Below are 25387 nucleotides of genomic sequence, written 5' to 3' on the forward strand. Positions count from 1 at the left end.
TTAATTTGCTTCAATATCTTACTGCAGTGCAATAGAAATGAGAAAGATTGAGACTCTTGAATACCAGATAAGACACAGTTATTAATGATTTTGTCTTCAGGAGGACCAGAACTGATTGATCCTGCCGGCATGCCGTTACCTCAGCCAGCTCAGTCCTGGGTGTGGCTTGTGGATCTGGAAAGAACGATTGCTCTCCTTATTGGGCGGTGTCTTGGTGGTATGCTTCAGGGCTCCCCTGTGTCTCCAGAGGAACAGGACACCGCATATTGGATGAAAACACCACTTTTTAGTGATGGTGTAGAAATGGACACCCCTCAGTTAGGTAATGTGCTTCTCTATAACGTTTAAAATACATGCTTGTGAGGGGGCGCCTGGGTGGCTCAGTCGGTTAAGCGTCCAACTTCAGCTCAGGTCACGATCTCGCAGTCCGTGGGTTCGAGCCCCGCGTCAGTCTCTGGGCTGATGATTCGGAGCCTGGAGCATGCTTCCGATTCTGTGTCTCCCTCTCTCTCTGCCCCTCCCCCGTTCATGCTCTGTCTCTCTCTGTCCCAAAAATAAATAAACGTTAAAAAAAAAAAAATTAAAAAAAAATAAAATAAAATACATGCTTGTGTTTGTACCTCCATTGGAGCTTTCTCTTATTCTGGGTTTGCTGAATAAAGAACTGATAGCAAACAAATGAAACATTAGCTGCGTGGGGGATCTGAGATTTGTAATTTGGAGCCTTCAGAAAAAGTAAAATCCTGCAGCATTGTAGAGTGAAAGCCTCCAAACTAGGACAATGTAGGTCTGGTTCCACTCTGTTATTACTTATCACTCATTTTGAGCAAAGTCATTTAATTCATAAAAATGGGAAAATGCTTTGATTATTGTGTTCTGGGGGTTGGAGGTTATGAAACTGTTTCATAGAATGTAAAGCTCTGTAAAGTTTCCATGACTCAGTTTTCAAACACCTCCCAGATGTGAGTGGCAGTCCCTTCTCTCCACCCCCCCCCCCCCCCCCCCCCCACTGCAACCTGTCTACTTTGATGCTGATGCTACTTGTGTAATTCCTCATTTTTTCCTCCCCATTTATGGACCTTTTGGGGTTTCTATTTCCTGCCTCATCTCCCATTTGTCTACTTTGCTGGTAGGGTAGCTCTCAGACTATCAGAACATGATGACCTCTCCAGTTCCTGAACAGATGATCTAGTTGTTTTATTTAGGATTGATCCTTTAGTCTCTCTGGGTCTCTAACTTTGATCCATAAAAGGAGTTGATTAGACAGCTTATGTGGTCTTACTGACCTCAAATTCATTATTCCTCTGATGAGAGGAAGAGACTCAGTGTCCAAGAAGGAAATTCTAAGAGAAATCTCCATCTAAGAGGATCCCAACCAAGAGGAAAAACAATAGATAGAAATCAAGTCAAAATTCCCATATTCTGCTTTGGATTTTGGAGGGTTGGGGAGTGGGATTGAGAAGAGCAGTTTAAGATTTTCTCCCTTTTCCAAATAGAGTATTCATCATATCAATTATGAACCAGATAGTGATTCTAGCCATGGCTGATGCTGCTAGACTGGTACTTAGGATACAGTTGTACCAAGAAAAGTAAAATCATGGTTTTTCAAGGAATGTTTAACATTGTAAATATGTTTCCAGTGTTGTTAGTGTTTAGTTCTATGGTAGTTGCAAATGTCCCCCTGAGGACAAAAATATCTTTATCTCTACCTTCCTCATATTTCTGTTACATTTACTTTAGTCAGTTGGTTACATTTTATGTTTAAATACTTGCAGGGATGACTGGGTGGCTCACTCAGTTAAGCATCTGACTTTGGCTCAGGTCGTGATCTCACAGTTTGTGAACTCAAGGCCTGCATTGAGCTCTACGTTGACAGTGCGGAGCCTACTTGGGATTCATTCATTCTCTCTCTCTCTCTCTCTCTCTCTCTCTGCCCCTCCCCCACTCACACTTTCTCTCTAAATACACTTTAAAAAAAATACTTCCATGTATTAGGGAAAGGTTACTGTCCTTTGTAAAATTGTAAATATATGGTAATTCAGTTCTGTTGTGGGTTACATTGACTTTTGGTATTAGTCCCAAACCTATCATTTTAGCTATTTTTTTAAATGGGAAATGAATTCTGAATGCCAAAATGTCTCATTAAAAGGTTAGGAACCACTTGAACAAATGTAAATATCAGTAGAGAAATTGTTCATGGTATCTTTGCTCTCTCTTGAATGGTACTTAACTGATTATTTTCCCTTAATTCTAGAAAAAAAGATTAAGTTATTGTCTAGTCCCTTTCCCTGTGTTCCCATATTTCTCAGTGAGGATATCCTTCCATTTTGAACAAAAGAGTTCTACAGGACCTGCACATGTAGGACATTTAGCCTCCCTGACCCCTGCCTACCAAAATGCCACAACTCCTCCCTGGATGTTGTGGTCACACATCCTTCTGGCTGTGATTAGAAGGTGATACTACCTCCCATTGAGAAATGTTAAAGGACTTTACCTTTGTAGCATCTACTTAAAATGGTTTGAAAGGTATTATTTCATATGGATTAAATAAAAGTGCTGAGATTTTATTTGTAGCACCGTAATTATTCAGGTTTAAAATTGATAATTTGAATAATTCTTTTTAGATAAATGTATGAGTTGCCTGCTAGAAGTAGCTCTTTCGGGAAATGAAGAACAGAAGCCTTTTGATTATAAACTGCGGCCTGAAATTGCTGTCTATGTAGACTTGGCATTGGGTTGTTCAAAAGAGCCTGCTCGAAGTCTTTGGATAAGCATGCAGGATTATGCTGTTAGTAAAGGTAAGATGAAGGGGATGAAGTTGGTAAATATGGAGATAGCTTGTGATACTAAAATACTTGTGATATGTATCAATAGAAAATCACAGGAATCACCTTATTTTTTATAGAAAAAAGTATTTTACAAATAACATTAAACATAAGTTTCTTTTTCTTCTTTGTGGAAAATATTCTAGGCATGCATTTTAGCAAACCTACTATGGGAAAATTGAGATTTACATAAAAGATAAATGTAGAGGCAAACATTTTACTGCAGGATCCCTGCAGTGTAAATAGACCTAGTTTAAGAGCCTGTTAATGAATCTCTTCCCTTTGTAAGCCCTAGGGTAAGAACTAAAAAGCTGTATATGTAGAAGTCTAAGCCTGGTCATTTTCCTTCCCTGTAAAACATTTGCCCACCACAGAGTGCAAGTGAAGATACCGATTTGAAATAAGATGGACTATTGAGTACAGTAGTAAAGTGCCATGCAAGTATGTAGTGTTACTTCAATTTCTAATGTTATTTGATAAATAAAATTAACCTTATATACAAGTTTTAAAAAGGTATACCTGATTTCTTTTTAGTTCCCATGCTTTCCTTTTTAATAATGACCTTGATTGTTCAGAATCCCATATCCATAAGTTGTCTTTCTCTGGGTGTTTTTTCTTATCATGTCTTTAGTTTTCCCCTATTCTTTGAATTGTCTTCCTTCTGTGATAAAAATGGTAAAAGTAAATACATTTTTTACCTTTTATTGTCTTTCATTTTGTGTAATAAACATGAAATGAGGTGCGTATTGTTTACATCTTTAAAACACCATTAGATATGATACCTTTGAAAGTTTAATTTCATCCAGTTTATTCATTTTATTTATTCATTCTGTATTGTGTTGACTCTAAGCAGAAGTGGAAAAGTATGGTAATGGAGGAGGAAAAAAATTTACTTTCTAAGTTGTGTTTTCTGATATTCTCTCATATTTGCATCATTTGCTTGGAATGTTCAGTTAGGGTTTTTTTTTTTTTTTATCATATCACTTGTTAATTGCAGTTAGGATTTTTTTTTTTTTTTTAACGTTTATTATTGAGAGACAGAGACAGAGCGTGAGCAGGGGAGGGGCAGAGAGAGAGAGGGAGACACAGAATCGGAAGCAGGCTCCAGGCTCTGAGCTGTCAGCACAGAGCCTGACGCGGGGCTTGAACTCACAAACCGCGAGATCATGACCTGGGCTGAAGTCAGACGCTCAACCAGCTGAGCCACCCGGGCACCCCTGCAGCTAGAACAAGATATAAACATAAGATGAATAAGAACTCATTGTATGGCTCCCTTTGTGGAATTGCTTGTCCACTGTAGCTTAGATTTTATACCTGAATAGTGGAAACGTTCTGTAGTGTTTGATATGAAATGACCATAACTTTAATGAAGAAAAGAACCCATTACTTTACAAATTGTTATAGGAGGATAATCTCTTGGTAAATTGGAAACACAGCAGAGGGTCTATAGTTTGCATTTTAAGTTGAGCATTAGAGTCCTTGATATGGGTCATTGTTTGATTTTAAGTCATAGCAGCTGTCAGAATAGCAAGCATTCCCTTGGAACAGATGATTTCTCAAGAACTTAATGTGGAAAATTTTTTATGTAATAGAGTCTATCGTTTAAGATTTGCTGTGGCCTATAAGATTTTTTTTAAATCATGCATGTTTATATTGTCAGGGTTTTGTTTTGTTTTTTTTTACCTGTAAAATAGGTAAGTCTGAACTCAGTTTTTACCTAAGCCTACAGAAATGACTAGAAAACCAAGATAAAAAATTTTATCTCTTGAGATATGAGTTTTAAGAAGGGATTAAGAACAAATAATGTTGACTTGGGGCTTGATATTTTCCATGGGTGTTTTTTGTTTGGTTTTATTTTTAAGTAGCTTGTTAAATCTGTCAAATTAAAAGTCTAGTGGACGGTAAAGCTCCCACCCCTATTTGGAATCTACTGCATGTACTACATTTTTAAAGTACAGCATTAGTATGCTAACGTGGAATTAAAGAAAGCACCTGCCTAGTTCTCATCATCTGATGCTGTGATTTTGGTTTTCTATTGGACGTACTCATCTGTGTCCATTGTTGTTTCGTTTCTTACCCACTTCATTTCATTTCATTTTTGTATTCACAGTATCTACTTAATGGCTTCAAATACCACATATATTCACACTTGACTAGTTTACACAATATCTCTACTAGGATGCTTAATAGACAGTATTCAAAACCATACTCCTGATTCCAGCTCCTTATTTCCCCAAAGCGTTCTTCCTGTAGTCTGGCTGTCTGAGTAAATCAGCCACAGTCCAGGTACATTTCTAGTCAACTTTGACTTCTCGTATTCGCACATCTGATCCATCAACAAATCCTGTCAACTCTGCCTTCAAAACGCTTTTGGAATCTGACCACTTCTTCCTACCTCCACTGCTACTGCTCTGGTCTGAGTCACCATCATTCCTCACTTGAGTTACTGCAGTACTGCTGTTGCAGTCCATATCTGGTTCACCACTCAGCAGTTATAGTTGGCCTTTTAAAACACAAATCAGATCATATTGTATTTCCACTCAAAGCCTTCTAATGGTGCTTCCTGTTTCCCTCATAGTAAAATCTAAAGGACTTGCAGTGGCCTGCAGGCCCTGTGTGATCTAGTCTCCAGCCGACTTTCTAACGTCTCCTACAACTTATGTGTGCACACTTTGTTCTGGCCACACTGGCCTCCTTGAACCCACCTCAGGGCCTCTACACTAGTTTTTTTCTGAGGGGACACTGTTTCTCTGTGGTACCTTTCCCGATTTTGTCTACATCTCTACTCACCTGTACCTTATCAGAGATCTTTGCAAACTAGCCTGTATGAAATAGTATGGTACTCCCTGTTCTCTTTGCCCTGCTTTATTTTTCTCCATAGCACTTTCCTGTCATATTAATGTTTATATTTATTGGTGTCTCCCACCCCCCAACTAGAATATAAATTCTGTGAGATCAGGGACTTAGTTTTGTTGACTGCTATATCCCTAGCACACAGAACAGTATATAGGACCTAGTAGGTGCATTTGTTAACGTTTAGGAAATGATAACATTCACCTGTTGGATTACTAAAGCTATTAAAATTATCTCTGAACTGTTTTCTGAGCCCTTTTAAATGTTAATGAATCATTTTTGTTTTCAGATTGGGACAGTGCAACTTTAAGTAACGAGTCACTCTTGGACACTGTGTCTAGATTTGTTCTTGCAGCCCTTCTGAAACATACAAATTTACTTAGCCAAGCATGTGGAGAAAGCCGGCAAGTAACTTAAAACTATCCTCAGACAAATATTTGCTCTCATGATGTTAGAAATTAGGTAACTTTTCTATTTTGGTTCTTTATTTAGATATCAGCCTGGTAAAAGCTTGTCAGAAGTGTACCGTTGTGTGTACAAAGTTCGAAGTCGTTTACTTGCTTGCAAGAACCTTGAACTTATTCAGACCAGGTCATCATCACGAGACAGATGGGTAAAGTTGGAAATCAGTCAATTTCTGTTTTTCTGCAAGCTATGAGAGATAGCTCCTTATTGGTTTATGTGAGGGGAAAAAATGTGCCTTGATTATTGCAGATATTCAATAAATACTGAGTACATACTTCTTTTTATAGTGAAGAAATTGGATGAGTAAAAAATTTGGGGTTTATTTAACACCACATTTATCAAGTGATATGGCTGCTAAGAAAGTTTGTATATTCATAGGCTGTATAAGTAAGAATAAATTGAGTTGTCCAAATCATATGAAATATTATTCCTTTATTTTGTGCTGATCAGACCACATTTGAATTATCCTTTTAATTTGAGGTGCCATAATTTATGAGGGACGTTAACAGAAGCTACCTTGGATTGGTGAAAGGTCTGAAAGTCATCTTATATAAAAACTAAAGTGTCAAAAACATTTAGCCTAGGGAAATGAAAACAGAAGAGAGTCACATGATAGCTGCCTTAACAATACTTAAAAAGCTTCCATGTAGAAGAGGAAGTAAGGGTGTTTCTTTTTCTAGAGGGCATAGGCAGCACCAAAAGGTAACAACTGAATGGAAAATCACTGTTAGCTGAACATAAGGAAGAAAGCCTTATCATGATTAGAATTGTCCACCACTGGTGGTAAAGATTGAAACCTTTTCTTAAAGATTACTCCAGAAGTTATTCTTGCAGCAAAAATAGGTGATTTTTAAAGTGCTGGGTAATCCTGATAACATGATCCTATAAATTATAAGCCTGGATAGTACATCAGCTTCAGAAATGCTTACTTTGAAACTTTATACATTAGATGATTTGCACCCTGTTACTGAGATCTTAGATTTTAAAAACCAAACTCTGTCTCTGCATTTGTATTATAGAATTCTTTTGGTATGCACTGATTTAACATTTGTGAATCTAACTATTAGTGACCTTGAAAGTCCAGGAAATGTATTAATATGCTGTTTTGTTGAGGCTCAGATTTGAAACTTACATATTATGGGGATAAATGACTTTTTAATGTATTATATGAGTCTGACTGACTGCTCAGTATCCCCATATCTGTGAAATTCTTGAATTATTTACTGGCTATCAATCACAAAATAACTTTTATTATGCATCTGAGAAGATCATTAAATTTTTTCACTTGTACTTTATACTAAAGTCTGTGGGAGAAATGTTGCATACTGTTATGGCATTTGTGACACTCTTAACTTTTGTTGTAAGGACTCTGTCCTCTAGATGACTGCTAGTTAGCTTAACCACTGGGAAATAAAATTGACATTGTTCTTATCAGATTTCTAATTTGTGGTTTCTTCAGGGGAAAGATATTTAAAAAAATTAAAAACAGTACTGTTTATAAATTGAAATTTGCTAAGAGTAGAGCATAGGTGTCCCTCTCTGAAAAAAGTCTGGAAAATACAATTTTAAATTAGAATTATTAAACATTTATACAGAGTAGTAATAGCATACACAGCTTGAAGGAGACTGAATGGTATATAAATTCATGTTCTTAAATTACCTTTTATGCTTGGTTTTATACTCAGCTCATTTTAAGTTGTAGTTCTGTAGGAGTTTATAGCTGAGTAGCAGTATAAATTCAAATCCACTTATAGCATGACATTCTAATCAAAATACTGAGGGAAAGAGCATATAGGTGTCTCTGTACATATTTTGTGTATGTACATTGTTTCTGATCTTTTCAGATTTATTCAGTGTATCTTTTGGATTTTTGTAGTAAAATTCATGTGTTGTTGGTTTTAGCAATATTTTCCATGACCAAAAAGTCAAAGTTTTGATGAAGTTTTTCAGAGTTTTGAAAACTATATTCAGTGTAGCTTTGATGGTTTCTTTCAGATCTCGGAAAACCAGGACTCTGCAGATGTTGATCCTCAGGAGCATTCGTTTACCCGGACCATTGATGAAGAAGCTGAAATGGAAGAACAAGCTGAGCGAGACCGGGAAGAGGGGCATCCCGAGCCGGAGGATGAAGAAGAAGAACGGGAACATGAAGTGATGACAGCTGGCAGTGAGTACACCCTTCTTAATGAACAGATCCACGTCATGGCATTCTTCATGGTAGGGGAACTGACTGGAGAAGAGAAGGGCAAACATTTCTCTGTAGTTTTTCTATAAGGATCTGATATTTTCCTGGTGATCTGAATTTATATTAGCTAATGTTTCAGCTCTTAAAAACTGTGCTAGTTCCATTTTGAAGCTATTGGATTGCATGCTTGGGGCTGAAAAGCTCTGAAAGCAGGCTTTTAGAACCAGTAACTGTTCCACTGAGTCTTACGCATGCAATAATGCCTGAGTGATTGGATAAGGTCATACAGAGTTTGTTTTGGAGGGTACCAGTTTGTCCATTGGCCTGGCCCCTCTGTGTGGTGAGGAAGAGAGCCTCTTCCAGCACTTACTAGGAGAGCCTAGTTACTTTTTATATGTCACACTTTTAAAATTATAAATTTCACCCACTGACTACACTGCCATTGTCAGTAGAGAGCAAGAGTATGCATGAGAATTCTGTTGGCTGGGTGATTATAACACTTTCCATACTTGTGTATTTCAAGGCTACAATAGAAAACTATTGTAATCATTTAGATGTTTAAAAGGAAATACCAAAGCTTTTAAACATGTGTTAGTATCTTTTGAGTGATTTGGCTATTTCAAGTTAAAATGTATATTCACTTTATAGACTGAAACATTATGGCTAGCTATGCATTTGGTGTTGGGATTATCTCTGTGTATTAATCAATTTGACATTTTATTATCAATTTATTTGTGTTTTGCATACTTGTAAAAATGATATATGGAGGTGGCTCAAAACCAGAAACTACTTAAAAAAACGAGGAGAAAAGGGATTGGAGATGGGGAGGGAGAATAATTATATTTTAAAAACCTAGGCTGAAGGGACTTTTGCAGTTGAACTTAAAACTTAGTTTAAAAATTCTGGAAAACAAAGGCCAAAGGGGAAAACATGGTAACAAACTGTAACCTTCAATTATAGTAAAAGAAAGCATAATAGTCACTGGGGAGTAATAATTTTAAATCAGCTATGGTTTTTGAGCACCTGTGTTACATGCTGGGCACTGGGTCATATGCTTCACATAGATGGATTATCCTTACAATAGTCTAATGAGATACATTCTGGTATTTATTTTAAAGATGGGCAAACTGAGATTTAAGGAGGCAAAATTTATGCCTAGGGCCAGATTAGTAGCAGCTGGAAATCGAATGAGATCTGCCCAAAGTTCTAGTGACCCTTCTCTTAATTACTTTAACTGATTTCAAGCTTTGTACTGAGTTTGTTGCTTTGGTTTTTACAGAAATGAGACTTCAAACAGCATAATGAAAATATTATGTAATAATTCTATAAAATACACATATGAAAGCCATTTTTAAAGTTTATACTTCTGTATGAACAGATGAATCTAGTATTTATCCAAATTTTCTGCTTGGGTGCCCCATAAAGAATACTGTCTTCACTCCAAATTTGAACAAAAAATTATTTTCCTGTTGTGAAGTATCTGCCACTGCATCAGAACCTTACTAAACTCACTATTTTTTTACACTTGTGAATTGGGAAGGGCTGGTATTAGATGGACATTCTTGGTGATGCCACTTGATTTTCTGAAGCAGTCTTGGCTGTATATTATTATCATATTCATTTTCAGCAAAGACCTTTAGTGGTTGTACTTTTTTAATGTGTTTGAGATACAGCGGAGTATAGATGTCAGGAATTACCTAGACTTTAGAGAGGGAAGGGGAGCTATTCTTAACTCATGCAACTTAAATTTTGTTTCTTTTGTAACCTGACATTTTTCATACGAAGGTCATAAACATTTCAGAAATAGTTATTTTAATCTAACTCAGTCATTTTGAAACTTCAGCAGAGCTCAAAATCAGCTGGATGGCTTGTTAAAACACATATTGCTGGCCCCATGCCTAGAATTTCTGATTCAGAAGGTCTGGGATTGGCCTGATAATTTGCATCTGTAACAAGTTCCCAGAAAATGTTGATGCCCTGGTCTGGGGCCACTTGAAAATCATTGATCTAACTCATGAGTAAGAGTAGAAATAGAATAAACCAAATGTGAATTCTATAACAGCATAATTATTTCCTATTTTAATTTTTGTGAAAAGTTTAATGTTTTACATGTATTTAATATAATCTTAACTTAGTTACTATGCTGTATTTAATGTCTAAAAAATAACTTTTCCCTCTTTCAGTAAGTTTTTGATCCAAACTTTATGACTATTTTTATTGTTATTTTCTTTGCTCTTCTCTCCCCATGTGTTAAGACCTTGTTTTTGTGTTGCATGTTACAGAAATCTTTCAGTGTTTCCTCTCAGCCCGTGAAGTAGCTCGTAGCCGAGATCGAGATAGAATGAACAGTGGGGCAGGGTCTGGGGCTCGAGCTGATGATCCACCTCCCCAGTCTCAGCAAGAGCGAAGGGTCAGCACAGACCTTCCTGAGGGTCAGGATGTGTACACCGCTGCCTGCAACTCTGTGATCCATCGGTGTGCCCTGTTAATATTAGGAGTAAGTCCTGTGATTGAGGAGCTTCAGAAGCGGAAGGAAGAAGGACAGTTGCAGCAGCCTTCAACAAGTGCCTCTGAAGGGGGTGGACTTATGACCAGGTGGGACTGACTAGAAACTTGAGACATTTGTGACTTTATGCAGTGCAACACTTTGTTCTCGAAGTTATAGTGGTCTTCTGAAATGAACACACATGTGGAGGAGGAAATCCAAATTGACTAGGGTGAAGTAATATATTAACGTATTAAAGTAATGTAAAGAGTGATACTGATTCAGCCTGGAATAGAAATTTCTGATTAGATGAGGAGGCACAATTTTTCATACATATAAACAACAGTAGACAAACATACAAAGTTTCTTGCATCTCTCTGTAATGTAGTGCCATGTAAGTTGGTTTGATGTCATCGTAAAGGGCTTTGTGCTTACACAAGAGTCAGGATTTCCCTTTGACAGATATAATTACTCCTCACTGTGTATGTATTAGGTCTATGCTGCTAGTTCCATTCAATTTTATGTTTACTAACAATCCCAAATTGAAAAACTTTTCTTTGTGCATGTGAGACAGGAGTGAAAGTCTTACTGCAGAGAGCCGGCTAGTCCATGCAAGTCCAAATTATAGACTGATCAAATCGAGGAGTGAATCTGATTTGTCTCAGCCTGAATCAGATGAGGAGGGTTACGCGCTGGTAGGTATACCTGGATTCAGTAAAGAGGGATTTTTGTTTTCAGCATATAGATATATAAGAGTTTGGTTACAGTAAGTACTATATGTTTGTTTTAGACATATAAAAACTTTTTAAAAAGAACTTTTAAGAAAAATGGGATAACTATATTGCATAGATATTTACCACCCATATGTTAATGTGATTCTCAGATTTCTATCTTTATTTTTTTTTAAGTTTTATTTTATTTCTTTATATTTGAGAGAGAGCACACAAATGGGGGTGGGGCAAGGTGGAGAGAGAGAGAGAGGATCTGAAGCAGACTCAAGTGTCTGAGCTGTCAGTGCAGAGCTTGACATAGGGCTCAAACCCACAAACCGTGAGATTATGACCTGAGCAGAAGTCAGGCACTCAACCAACTGATCCCCCCAGATGCCCCTCAGATTTCTGTCTTTAGCTCTGACTTCTTCCTAAACTTCAAATTCATATATCTGACTCATTGGTGGACAGTCCTCCTGAACAAGTGAGGTTACCCCAATCTTAACCTATCCAAAAATAAATTCATCTTTCTCTCAAACTTTCTTTTCTTATATTCACTATCTTAGTAGGTGGTATTATTAACTATTCAGGATTCATCCTTTTCTTTTCCTTATTTTCTTGTCTTTGCAACCCCCCACACTCCCTACCATCTAGTTAGTCAAGTCTTGCAAATTTTAACCTTGGTATGTTTCTGATATGTCCTTTCCATCCCTTTTGCCACTGTTCTGTTCAAACTTTCCTTCTCTTTTGCTCGGACTAGTCCAGAAGCCTCCAAACTTGTTGACCTCCTGCTTGTTTTGTGCCCATCTTCCACATTTCACAAGTCTGTTTATATTTCCTCTACTTAAAATCTGTCAGTAATTCTCAGTTACCTACCAAAAAAGCCTCAGGACCTGGGCTGCAGGCATTTACAGTCAAAATCAAACAGATGAGATGCTGATTTACCTAAGAAGCAGGAAGCAAAGTATGCTGTAGTGTGATAGGTAAATTATGGTGTGCAAATTGTCTAAGAGATTACTACTTTTGAGTAGTTTTGGACTTGGAGTTCATAGCTGGATTTGCATTTTGGCTCTCCCTCTGTCTTGTATGTGAATAATCTATACGTGTTACTTGACTTATCTGGGCCTTAGTATCCCGCTGTGATAGGAGGACATTAGTGCCTCTTGTGTTTATGACAATGTGTGAGACTTCGGTCATGTCACATGGCAGCCCAAACAGAAACTCTGGTTTTTTGGACTGAGTGAGTGGTTTATAAGCTCCATTTTTAGCTCTGAAATTCCTCTATTGGGTAAATTGAGATGATGGATATGAAAATACTTTTGAAAAGTATAAAGTACTACATAAACAGAAAGGTATTGTTTCAGAGAAACTTCTAAGTAAAGAAGATTCCTCCTCTAAGGAAAGTTCAGCAGTGTCCCTAAGCAGATTTTATTGTACCCTGGTGTTCTGTTTGTTTTTCCCTTCTTTTAGTCATTACCATTAGTATCTCTGTGCTCCCAGTTCATGTTTCCTCTCTTATAGTCTCTGAGATTCCTCTCAGTCTGATCAGTCTCATTATCTAGTCTCCTAACCCTGTGATAGTTTTTATTACATAGATCATGTTACTTCTCTACTCAAAACCTCCAGTGACTGCTTTTTAGAAGCATAAGTCCTTACAGGGGCCTACAAGACCCTACATATGCTGGCTCCACTGTCACTCTGATCTCTTACTGTCCTCCTTAGATCCTGTTCCCAAAGTTAGAGCTTTTTTTTTTTTTTTTTTTCTTTAAATGCTTCTTTTTTTTTTTTTGACAGCTCAGAGCCTGGAGTCTACTTTGGATTGTGTGTTTCCGTCTTTCTCTGCCTCTTCCCTCCTTGTGCTGTCTCTCTCTTCTTCTAAAAAATTAATAAGCATTAAAAAAAATTAAAAAGAAAACACAACAAAAATAATTCCAGCTGGTCACGCTCCCTTCCTACTTAGAAAACTTTGTGATTCTGCACTACCTACCAAGAAATCAAAGATTCTGGAAAATGTTTCCTGCCTGCCTTTGGAACCAGTTATCCCCTGGAGTAATCTGTATTTTTGGAATGATAGTCCACCTGCCAAACCCCAAACATACCTCTTGAGCCTCTGCTCAAGCACTCTTTGCCTTAAATGTCTTTCTCCTGGATTTTATTGATGGGGGTCTTATCTTAAGAACTGGCTAAAGTGTTATCTCTTCCAGAAAGCTTTCCAAGATCACGTTACTCCCAGGAGTCTTCATGTTATTTCTGTGACATTTTGGTAGTATCTCTAATGAACCACTAATGGTTTGTCTCACATCATACTTATTTATGTATTATTAGTATTTCTTTCCAGCAGACCTCTTAGAAGGCAGGTTTATTGTAATGCCCCTGATGTCTTTTACAGTATGTTTTGTAGATTGATAATTCATTTCCACTGAAATGAAAAGATAAAAAATGAGGATAGGTGTAGTTAAAGCAACATACTTTGAGAAAACAAATAGTGAAATCTCACTTAGTCATAGTAGGCTTAAGATTTACTATTGATTTTTACCTGGGGCAAGATTTTTACCTTTCTGAACCCCAGCTTCTTTATTTTGAAATGGGGAATAAAACTGCCTGTCATGCAGGGCACCTTGGTGGCTCAGTCAGTTAAGCATCTGACTCTTGATTTTGGCTCAGGTCATGATCTCACGGTTTTTGAGTTCAACCCCTGCATTGGGCTTCCTGCTTACAGCACAGAGCCTGCTTGGGATTCTCTCTCCCTCTCTCTGCCCCTCCCCTGCTTGCATATGTGTATACTCTCTCTCTTTCTCAAAATAAATAAAAAAAAAAAAGAAAAGAAAACTACCTGTTAATACTTGCCTCAACTGGGTTGTTGTAAAGAACAAGTTTGGTAATATTTAAAACGTTTTGAAAAATATATTTTCAGAACAGAATGGAAAGAGAGATCAGTGGAGGTAGATTGAGCCTAGATTTAGTTGCCAAGATTGTTAACATTGAGTTTCCTACAGTTTATAAAAGATTAATAAACACATTTTTGAAAAAGATTTGCTCTTGATCATCTTTCTTTACAGAATGTTTAGAAAGATAGTCTTGTAAGAGATAGGAAAGTCTAGAACCAGAGCAGATTCTTTTGCAGATGAAGGGAGATGTGGGCTGAGCCTTCAGCCTGGTATAGATGAAGAGGGGCAAACAGTGGAGGCAGTTTGGGTTTTTCCAGCTAAAATACATTATCCTTCTGTCAGGTTATTTAGGATTTCCATTCATATCCTTAATATCTAGTGGTACTTCATTTCTGATTTGTGAATGAATGAAATGCTTTCTTAACATAACTGAAGTTAATCAGTTTAATGCTCAGTCTTTGCTTTATCCTTCTTTTATAAAGAGTGTTACATGATGTATTATCTATTTCTCTGTCTTAGTAAACCTCAACAGTTAATTAAGCGTAAGTTCAACTGTGTGATTGACAGTTGTCATACCTGTCCAGCATTTCATACTACACTCTCTTAATCTATTCCCTCTCTTCCTTATTCCACAAAGGAGTTGATTTAGTGTATAAAAATAAATACTTTATAAAAGGATGAATTAGGTGAATGAATTAGGACTCAAAGAAACTGAAAGATAAAGCCCTGGGTGAGATTTTGTACACCTCAGACCATATCCTGTGATGTTTGGCAAAAGGTGGGCCACCAAAGAGGAACAGCTTAATGATTTCCAAGATTCAGTGTCTAAAAGATATAACAAACCAGTTGTTCAAGGGAAACAGATAATTCTAGTTCTGAGGTCTGAGATAAAATTATTCTGTGACCCCTCATGACCAAGGTACTGTGTGATAAAAATGTTTTCTTGCATGATCCACTGATATCTTCGGGAGCGGTTGTAACATTTCGTATTTTGTCTAGCACCAAATGGCCTGACAACATACTTATTTTTGGTGTGTGTGTGTATGTAAGACGAAATGTGTTTATCTACAATGTAGGTACATGTGTCTGTGTGTAACCAGGTAATGATTTTCTACAATGGCAGTTCCTAAATGAATCTGTTTTATCACTTCTACAACCTTTATTCTTTGCCACCATTTTTTAAAATTATGTGATAGAGTAAAAATGAAATGCCTAGTAAGACCATAATGTCAAGTCTTGCATAAATGAGTCAGTCACGTATGGTTTGTACTTGGTTGGCTGTACATATGAGCAGAGCAGATAGTTGTCTGCACCCCTCCCCAACAGAAATATACTTCTGTTCTTCCTGAAAACCTTCACTATTTTATTGAGCTGTCTGCAGTTTCAGCAATATGAGATTTCTAGATTTAATAGGCTTTTTTTTTTTTTTTTTGAGAGAGAGAGAGAGAGAGAGAGAGCGAGCATGCCCGCTTGAGAGGCAGAGGGAGGGAGAGAGAATCTTAAGCAGGCTTCATGCCCAGTGCAGAGACCAATGTGGGGCTTGATTCCATGACTGTGAGATCATAACCTGAGGTGAAGTCAAGAATTGGACACTTAACCCAGGCACCCCTTAAAAACATTTAAAATCCTTTAAAATACTGCCAGTAGTCTTAGGACTATGTTACTTTTCTGTTAGGGTGGATTCATCAGATTCTCTTCCTCTAAAATGCCTAGCCAAGACTAGTGGGGCTTTTGAAAAGAATGTAAAATAAGAATAGAGAAAGCAATTTTTGAAAATGAGACTTTGCTACAGAAGGCTTTAGACCTGTGGAAAGTATTAATAAGATTATAGTGTATTTGGAAGATAAAAGACAAAGATACCTGGGGCACCTGGGTGGCTTAGTTGGTTGAACGTCCGACTCTTGATTTTGGCTCAGGTCATGATTTCACAGTTTGTGAGTTCAGAGCCCAGCCTTGGGCCCTATGCTGACTGTGTACAGCCTGCTTGGGATTCTCTCTCTCCCTCTCTCCCTGCCCTTCCCCCACTTGTGCATGTGCTTGCTCTCTCTCTCAAAATACATAGATGAACTTAAAAAAAAAAAAAAAAGGCAATAATTCCAAAAAAGAAAAGGTGACAACAAAGAAAAGCTTATGCTACTCTACAATGTTAATTAGCATACACCTTGACTTTGTGTTTTAGTATCTCAGAGTTATGTACCTGGGCTTTCTTAAAGCTGTTTTCAGTGGGTTTTTTTGAGACGTTTTATTAGACTTTAGTCTGACTTGACTGGTATACAGGTAGCACATTGTTATAATTTTATGTATTTTTATTCTAATGTTGTGTTAAATCTAATCTTAAAACACTTTTCACAACTACATTTTTCATTTTTAACTTAATAGAGTGGAAGACGAAATGTTGATTTGGATTTGGCATCATCTCATAGAAAGAGAGGTAAGTATTAAGAAATTAAAAATCTGGTTAAATGATATAGCTGTTTTTATATCTGATGTATTTAGATATGATTGTCTTTGAAACATTATTGCAAAAACAAATTTAGAAACATTTTATTGGAAGAGTTAAAAGGAAGCCATTTTCTTTAACATACACCCTTTTAAAACAGAAATGTCTAGGAGTTAATAACCAGTCTGTTTCTCATTTGTCATGTGTTTTGACTTTTTTAAAAGTTGTGTGGAACTCCAAAAGTAATGCTTTACATTATGGGGGGTTACGTATATTATTTGCTGTGTTTTAGTTCACTGGTACAGTTGCCATAGTTTAATGGTATTACATGAGAACTCTCCTCCACTCACCTCCTGTCTCTGCATGCACACTTTCAGAAAGTTTCCACTTTTTTTTTTTACTCTTTGCCTCTTAAGATACAGCATGTAAGACATAAGCTTATGATTTCTAGACAAATTTTCCCATGAGGAACAATTTTACGAGTGTTATCAAGAGTTTAGCTTGTTTGTTAGAAGCTCTTTCTTAGTAAATAATACAGTTAACTCTTAGTTATATATAAAAATGTATGGAAAGGACAGCTGTTTCAGAGACTCTAAATTCAAGGATACCTAAAAACTCCCCAAGTATTGCTCTCTATTAACTGGCACTTTTATTAAACCCATTTATACTGTGGTTGTGAAAATGTGAAATGTTCAACATTGATGCTAGTGGCGATTTTTAAGAGCCTGTGGGAAAAATTATTTTCTGTGATAGTAAGTCTTCTGTACTTCAAAACCAAACCCTTCTCTTGATAGCTTCCTTGGCAGAATGTTCAGTTCCCCCACAGGAAGCAAACTGAGAGATGAGGGAAAACTGAGGAATGAAGGGAAGAAATGCATGCACAGTTTTTTCATTTGTGTGTTTATAACTTAGAGGAAGAAATGTTGGCATTCTGTCAAATAAAATATGATACTTTGTCCTTTAATTAGAATACAGAGAACGATTTTTCTGAAATACTAAGAATAATGACTAGAACTGGTACTTCGTTTATTTGAAAACTCTTTGGAAGCTATAACATAGCTGTTGGGTTTTTTAAAAAAATCATAAGGTTATTTGTGATATAAAAATAATTAAATGATGCTTAGTGTAATGTGCAATATGTATTTTATTATTTTATAATTCTTTGAAAATTGGGAGTTCATGTGTCATAATTATCCAGAAAATCCTTTTTGCATAACCACTTGATGTAGAAATTAAAATTTTGGTTAGCTCAGGTGAGCACTGTTGCTAAAATTTCTGTTATATGTGTATCATTTGGTGCTAGAGAGACAATGGCTCCAAACTTACGGAGTAGCATAAGGGATCCAGTTTTTAGTAAGAGCCTCCTGCTGTACTGATTATATTTATGCATGATAGTCCATTAGCTAAAATTATTTTCTCTTAAACCTTTATCCTGTGAGATTTAGTCTATATTAGCCATGTCAGTATGTGCAAAGTAATGTTTAGAATAAAACAGAAAGTGGTATCTTTTCTCTGAATTACAAATGACCTAGAATTTCATTGTAAATTACTTAGGAAAAATAGCTAGAACACTTCACAGTTACTGTCCTAGAGTTGGTTTCTGCTCAAGTTTTTAAACTGTTATCCTATGAGTAGATGTGGAGTTTCTATAGTTGTAGGTATAAGGAGATACAAATGAATGAAGCCATTAATCCAAATATTGTTTGTGGATAAACTACCTTCTGCAAAAAGCTCAAGGCAGTACCAAAACCTATTAACTTTTTGGAATTTAACTTTACTTTGTTGAAAACAGAAAAGCAAATATAGGACCTCATGGGAAAAGTTTTTTTTTTTTTTAATTATTCACTTAGGAAATTATAATAGGGAGGGAAACTAGTTACATAAATCTTCATGATATCACTTAATATGGTACCAATTTATCCTAATAATCAATGCATTTTAATGTTTCCAGAGAAAAATCTGCTGATGGCTTTGTTCTTAGGAATAGGTGACTAGAAAGTAGAAGAATTACTCTTTTAGGAAGGCAGCAAAAATAGTTTTCAATCTAATGAATACTAGAGCTTACAGATTAAACGATGAAAATGTACACTTAATAGTTTTCTTATAGATTTCCTTCTTTAAAATAAAAGAACATTGAAAATACATTAAGGGGAATATATTTTGAAAGGAATTTTTAAAAATTATTTGTATTTAGTGACTACCTTCGGACCGCAGTGGTTTGTTTTGTTTTGTTTTGTTCTTAAATAATGGTAGAATAAACAATCCTATTTTTTCCTTATTTATTGCCAATTTGGACTAGATGCCTATCTTCATTTGGGCAAACGAACCAAGTTAGAACTGTTTGGGGCCATTTAGGTGTTCTGATTATATTGAGCTGTGAAGGACAAACAGATGCCCTGCCAAGTGACAATTCTCCTATGCTCTTGTTTACCCCTTTCCAGTATTTTGAAGAGGAAATGACAATTTTTTCCCTTGCATAGCTTTTGTACTTACTAGTCTCAGTGGCCCTGAGTTATTAAAAACCTAGTAAAAGAAATTAGAGATAAGTTACTATGTCACATTCACTGAAATTAAATGGATGTATCAATAACAATTAATGGTTGTATACTTGTTTCAGCTGCTCTTCTTTTCCTTCCAAAGGCTCCTCCTTGGGAATGCTAGTGCCTATAATTTCAGTGTTTGGCATTGGGGATACTAGGATTCATGCTTTTGAACCATGATGGCTGCTTCTTCCCTCATTCAAGTTAATCTTTCACAATTGGTCCAAGCAAGCAAATATGGTAGGAATGGGTAGAGCAAATAGAGCACATAAATGTAGCTGTTTGCTCATCTGTTCAGAGGCATTAAAGCTAAATTCTAAAACCAAAAGAATGTCTTAAATTACTTTAAAAAGAGATAGGTGAAACATTTCTGCTTAGTGCCTCAGAGATAATAGGACATTTTGTATTCATTAAACACCTGTAAACTACTTACATATGCCAGTCATTGTTCTGATGCTTAAAACATATTAACTCATTTAATTCTTACAACAGCTCGTCAAAATTTTATACAAAACCTGTTAAATGTGTTGGTATTTTGGTACTTTGATAAATACTTAAAAGATTTGCTGTAGTTGTGTAGAACTGAGCTCATCCATCGCTGAAAGAAGATACCTAACTTTGCAGATATTTAACTTTAGTTTTCATACTTAAGCTGAATCTGGTGCAGTGAAAAATGGTACGGATACCAAAGCAGCAATTTAAGAAGCAACATCAGGAATCTTATTAGTTAAAATACTATATGACTTGATTTTTTTCACTCCTTAGGCCTTATAAATAAAGTGTTAGGGTTTTACAGCTAAAAATAATAATGGAAACATTTATCAGCATGTGTGTTTCATGGTATAACATGTATGGGTGAAATGCTGTTTTTATATATGCATTTCAAATTAGATTATATAAAGAAGAGCAAATGTAAATGTTGTCTCCTGTATCAAATTTCTCCTTTTGTCTTCTGATTTTTGTGTGGTAGTGTATTTACTCCTTTTTGGCCAGTTGAGCCCCAGAAAAAAGAAGAGCTTCAAGCAAGTACATGATGGCATGTTTAATTTTTTTCCCCTTTTAGCTTGCCTACATATTTTATGGTTTATAAAGTATGTATTGCAGCTCTGCCATGTTCATTTTGAAAATTCCATTTAAGAACCAAAATTGTAAGGACAAGTAAACCATCTCAAAAAAAGTCTTGTTGAACTTTGTATTTCCTTTTTATAGTAGATGACTGAAATAATACTAAGTAAGAACTGGACTTAGTCACAATTACTCTATAGAAGCTTTTATTGTACTTTTCAGACACAGTATTTCCTATATTCCAGTGAAACAATATTGAACAAACCAAAGTTAATCAGGTTGTTACAATTTTTTTTTAAAGACTTAAGAATTCTTTCATCTCTCATTTCCATAATATAAGTTTTTGTTTTAAAGTATTTTTGATGTCAGCCTAAATATTTGGCTTACGGTTATTTTATTTATTTATCCTAATGTTTTCATATGCTGCTTTTCCTGTTCTTTCTTTTAGTCATACAGAATTTTGTTTGGGTCATATACCTAATAAGTTGCATGTTTTACATTGGGGTCAGCAAAGTATGCCTGGTGAACCAAGTCTGGCCTGCTACCTCTTTTTGTAAATAAGGCTTCCTTGGAATGCAGCCACACTCATTTGTTTATATATTGTCTGTGACAGCCTTCCTATTACAACAGCAGAGTTGAGTGGTTGCAGCACAGACCTTTAAGACCCACAAAAACCTGAAATATTTCCTGTCTGACTCTTTATACAAAAAGTTTGACCCTTGCTTTAATTTGCCAAGAGGATTTTAATGGGTTGGCCACCCATTTCTAGAACATTTTGGGTTATATCAAAGCAATTCACTCTTTGTATATTCTTCATAGTCGAACCTTTGTGTAGGCAGGCAGTTGACATTTCCGTGTATTGGTGACTCATGAAGTTGATTAATAACAGGAATTTGTAAGATCACCTCCCTCCCATAAAATTAAGGAATTAGCATTATTAATTTTACAGATCAAATTTTTGACCTCCATTTCCTCAATTGGAATTTGAGGACTGGATAATCTTCAAGGTCTCTTTTACATCTGTGGTTCTAACACTAGCTCATTGCACATTTTATTTTCATTTTGAAAAGTAATTTGTAAGTATTGGAAAACAGAACATTTTATTCTGAAATTTTATTATTGAACAAACAAGCTCAGTGCAAAGAGCCAAAAACTATTATTTGTAAGTTAAGGCTAAATCCACATTCTGGATTTGGGGTGCTTAAGGAAATGGAAAATGATTATTTCTTTTTTTTTTTAATTAGCTTCTGCTTTATTCTTTATAATTTTTAATTTAATCCATTATGCATACTTGGCATTATTCTTTGGGTTGTTTTACTCTTTTCTGTTTTACATGAAAAAAATAATCAGCTATGCAGTTTGGAGAATTTTTCAGATGGGTTATTTTTCATGCTCAGTAAAACTGAAAATTCAGCATTTTTTAATCTTAAGAATTCTTGCTAAAACATGGCAGGCAGAGTAACCATGTCTTCTTTGCTATTCTAAATTATTCTAGTAGAATGCATATAAATTAATTCATTTACTATATAATATTAGCTAAATTTCTACATCTGATTTTGAAGTCCTGGGGTTTTATTGACACCAGTGTAGTAATTCAGAAATAAGTCAGGCAATCATTATTTATTAATTTTTTTTCTCTGTGGGCATTAGTGTTTAAATAGTTCTCTTTCCATATCTTTTCCATCTAGTTATACAACAAAACAATTTTTGGAATGCATATTTTATTGACTACCTTAAGATGCATTCCTAATAGAGAAAGTTGGTGTATTCATGTGATAGGACATTATACAGTATTCACACAAATGAATTATGGCTACATGTAATAATGTGAATGAATATTGGCAATATACTGATGGAAGAGAGTATGCCCACAAAGATTACATAAAATGATACTTCTTTATAAAGTAAAAACTCACTAAAACTAAACATTATTTGTCTTGGCAATACATATAAGATAAAACGATATTTAACATTAATAAAAGCAAAGGAATGATAAACCCAGGCTTAGGGATAATATAGCCTTAGGTAGGAAGAGATATGGAGAGATGGATTAGAGGAGGAACAGATAGGTAGATACAAGTTACTATCAGTTTTCTAGTTCTTGTGTTCACATTTATTATAAATATAAATACAAAAGCAGGCCATGCGTGGACCAGTGATAAGAGATTATCATGAGCCAAGGATTATGGTTAATCTAATTCATGTACCTGACATCAATTAAATTAAAAAAAACAAAGCTTGTAAGAATTGGACATTTATATATTTATTTAAAGCTAATATTGGCATATGACTTGTTGTGTTCAAACATACTAACGTATTTGTTGTCTAATGTTTTAGTCTGTTTAGTCTAGAAAATGTCCACTGGCAAAACTAATGATATTATATTTAGCAACTATTGTGACATCACTTGGTAATTTTAAATAGATATCATTTTACATCAAATCTCATATATTCTTGTCTGTGAAACTTTGCTTCCTCTATATAGGAGTTTCACAACATGCAGTAAATATGCATATGACACAGTGAAAGTGTTCCTTATATTAATGAAACCCAAAGGGTGATGTTTGTGTCTCCTTTTTGTATAAGTTTACTTGCCCTTCTATATACATTTTTTGGTAATGTTTCATTGCAGATATGTAGACACTTTGCTCAGTCTTAACTTACTCTTTGCAATGATAATGTTAAATTCGATGAAATTCTAGTACTTGTAGGTCTTACGAGCAGTGTTCCAAGTGCCTAGTTCTTTTGTGTTCGTAAATGATGGTCTAGTTTAATATCGCAGAGCATTTTAAGCTAAGCATTTTGAGAGCAGCTTCTGCCTTTCTTTTTCTTGTGGCAGTGTGTTGCTAAAGCGCTTTCAGAGACACTGATACATCAAACAGGGCTTTCCCTTTATTTTCTTACATTGCTCTGGTTTTTGTTTGTTTTTTGTTTTTACCAAAGCATTTTGCTCAGATTCACTTAATGCATGCATGTAATTCAAACGTGAGTGTCCATTTCTCACCAGTTGGTATGGTAGCAGCACTCAGCCCTCCCCTAGTTTCAGAATGTATGCTCTACTTGGTTGTTATTGATACATGTTTGTTCTGTTTGTATGTAGGTCCTATGCACAGTCAATTGGAATCCTTGAGTGACTCTTGGGCTCGCCTGAAACATAGCAGAGACTGGTTATGCAACTCCTCTTACTCCTTTGAGTCTGATTTTGATCTTACCAAGTCTTTGGGAGTTCACACTTTGATCGAAAATGTTGTAAGCTTTGTGAGTGGAGATGTGGGGAATGCTCCAGGTTTTAAAGAGCCAGAGGAAAGTATGTCTACGAGTCCCCAGGCCTCTATCATTGCAATGGAACAGCAGCAGTTAAGGGCAGAAGTAAGTCTTTGATACTTACTCCTCAAGAGGCACTGTGGAAACTTAAATGGAATCACTGACTGTACAATATTAGAAAAAATTTTTCCTTTTCATCTACTCTTTGCCTCTTCCTCTCCTCCACCTGAACTTTTTGATGTCACTATCATATAATGGCATAATATGTTGTTTGAAATGGACAAAGTGCATTTTTAATTGCCATCTCTTAAAGCAAGATACTGTAATCTTAAGTCTTGCCTTGTCTCCTAGAAACTAAAATGAGACTGGTTGGTGAGCATATACATCTGCTTCTTAGAGCCTCCGGTTTTGACCCATTTGTCTCCACTTAAAAAAGGCTAGATTAGGACACCACAGTAGTAATGATGAATGCTGAAGTTAGTGAACAGAACTTTAAGGGGACCTAAGATGCCTGTGTAGCCTCATAGTATTTCCCTCAAAATATTTATTATTCTGGTTTTAACATGTACACAAATTCTTTAATACTCTTCCTTTAGGATGTGGAGGTTAATTCCCGTTCTCTTAAAGTAAGCAGGACCTAGTGTCTCGGAGCTAGCAGAGTATGAAAAGGGAAAAAAATGAATAATTTTACATTGCAGAAACCTGACACACATCACCTTAGCCAAGTGATCAAGATTAACATTATCAACAATAAGTTATAGTGACATCATACATCCCTGAAAATAATGTGTTGAGAAGAGGACTTTATAGTATTTTCCCCTAAATCCATAACTCTAGTCCAGTCATGAAAAAATATCAGGCAAGCCCAAATTGTGGGACATTCTGTAAAATACATGAACAGCTCTTTCGAAGGAAAGATGGCAACTGGGACAGACTAAAAGAGACTAAGGAGACATGACAACTGAATACAAAATGGTATCTGGGATTGGATCCTGGAACAGAAAAGGAACATTTTGGGAAAACTGGTAAAATCCAAATAAAGTCTGTAGTTTAGTTATAGTGATGTACCAGTGTTCATTTCTTAGTTTTGATAAATGTACCATAGTCACCTAAGATGGTAACATTAGTGGACAGTAGGAGGAAGGCATACAGGAAGAATCTATACCATGTTTTCAACCCTTCTGTACTATTGTTAAATATACAGTTATTTCAAAATAAAAAGTTATTGAAAAAAAAAAAAAAGAGGGATAGGCTGATGGACTACAGTGGTAGGTTTTGCCCTCCTAGCTAGGGAAGAGAGAGCCAGATGTTTAAGAGACCCACAGAGAAACCTTCCAGAAATTCTTTTTCTAATTCTTGAACTAAACACTATTCATTCTATTTAACTTCCCTGTAAGTGAAGGAAGCAATAATCATAACACTTTATGGTTTTGAACCCTTCATATATATATATATCCTCATGAGCATCACAGTAGCTATGTGAGTAGGTTAGAAAAAGTACTATAGGATTAGCGTTATTTGACACATGAAGAAACTGAGATTCAGAAAGTTAAGTGAGTTTCCCAAGGCCACAAAGTACATGGAAGAGTCTGGCCTTGAAATTAGGTCTCATACATCCAGATCTGCTTTCCTCATTGTCCTGTGTAGCCTCTTAATTACTGAAGTAT

General features: G+C 35.8%; 1 protein-coding gene across 17 annotated transcripts in view; it reads left to right on the forward strand.

The window, feature by feature from the left end:
* Positions 1 to 25387, forward strand: part of HERC1 (HECT and RLD domain containing E3 ubiquitin protein ligase family member 1) — a 188239-nt gene that overhangs the window by 84057 nt on the left and 78795 nt on the right. For 10 of the 17 annotated variants that reach the window (XM_045447952.1, XM_045447961.1, XM_045447962.1 and 7 more), the window contains exons 18-26: positions 101 to 322; positions 2625 to 2798; positions 5968 to 6082; positions 6171 to 6291; positions 8139 to 8310; positions 10611 to 10923; positions 11388 to 11508; positions 16791 to 16842; positions 23557 to 23825. In XM_045447952.1, coding sequence (XP_045303908.1) covers positions 101 to 322; positions 2625 to 2798; positions 5968 to 6082; positions 6171 to 6291; positions 8139 to 8310; positions 10611 to 10923; positions 11388 to 11508; positions 16791 to 16842; positions 23557 to 23825 — 1559 coding nt within the window. Of the gene's footprint in view, positions 1 to 100; positions 323 to 2624; positions 2799 to 5967; positions 6083 to 6170; positions 6292 to 8138; positions 8311 to 10583; positions 10924 to 11387; positions 11509 to 16790; positions 16843 to 23556; positions 23826 to 25387 lie in introns of all 17 variants that reach the window. The other 7 variants (XM_045447946.1, XM_045447956.1, XM_045447949.1 and 4 more) reach the window with 1 other exon arrangement.

This window comes from Leopardus geoffroyi, chromosome B3 (genome assembly GCF_018350155.1).
Source record: "Leopardus geoffroyi isolate Oge1 chromosome B3, O.geoffroyi_Oge1_pat1.0, whole genome shotgun sequence".
Classification (NCBI taxonomy): Eukaryota; Metazoa; Chordata; class Mammalia; order Carnivora; family Felidae; genus Leopardus; species Leopardus geoffroyi.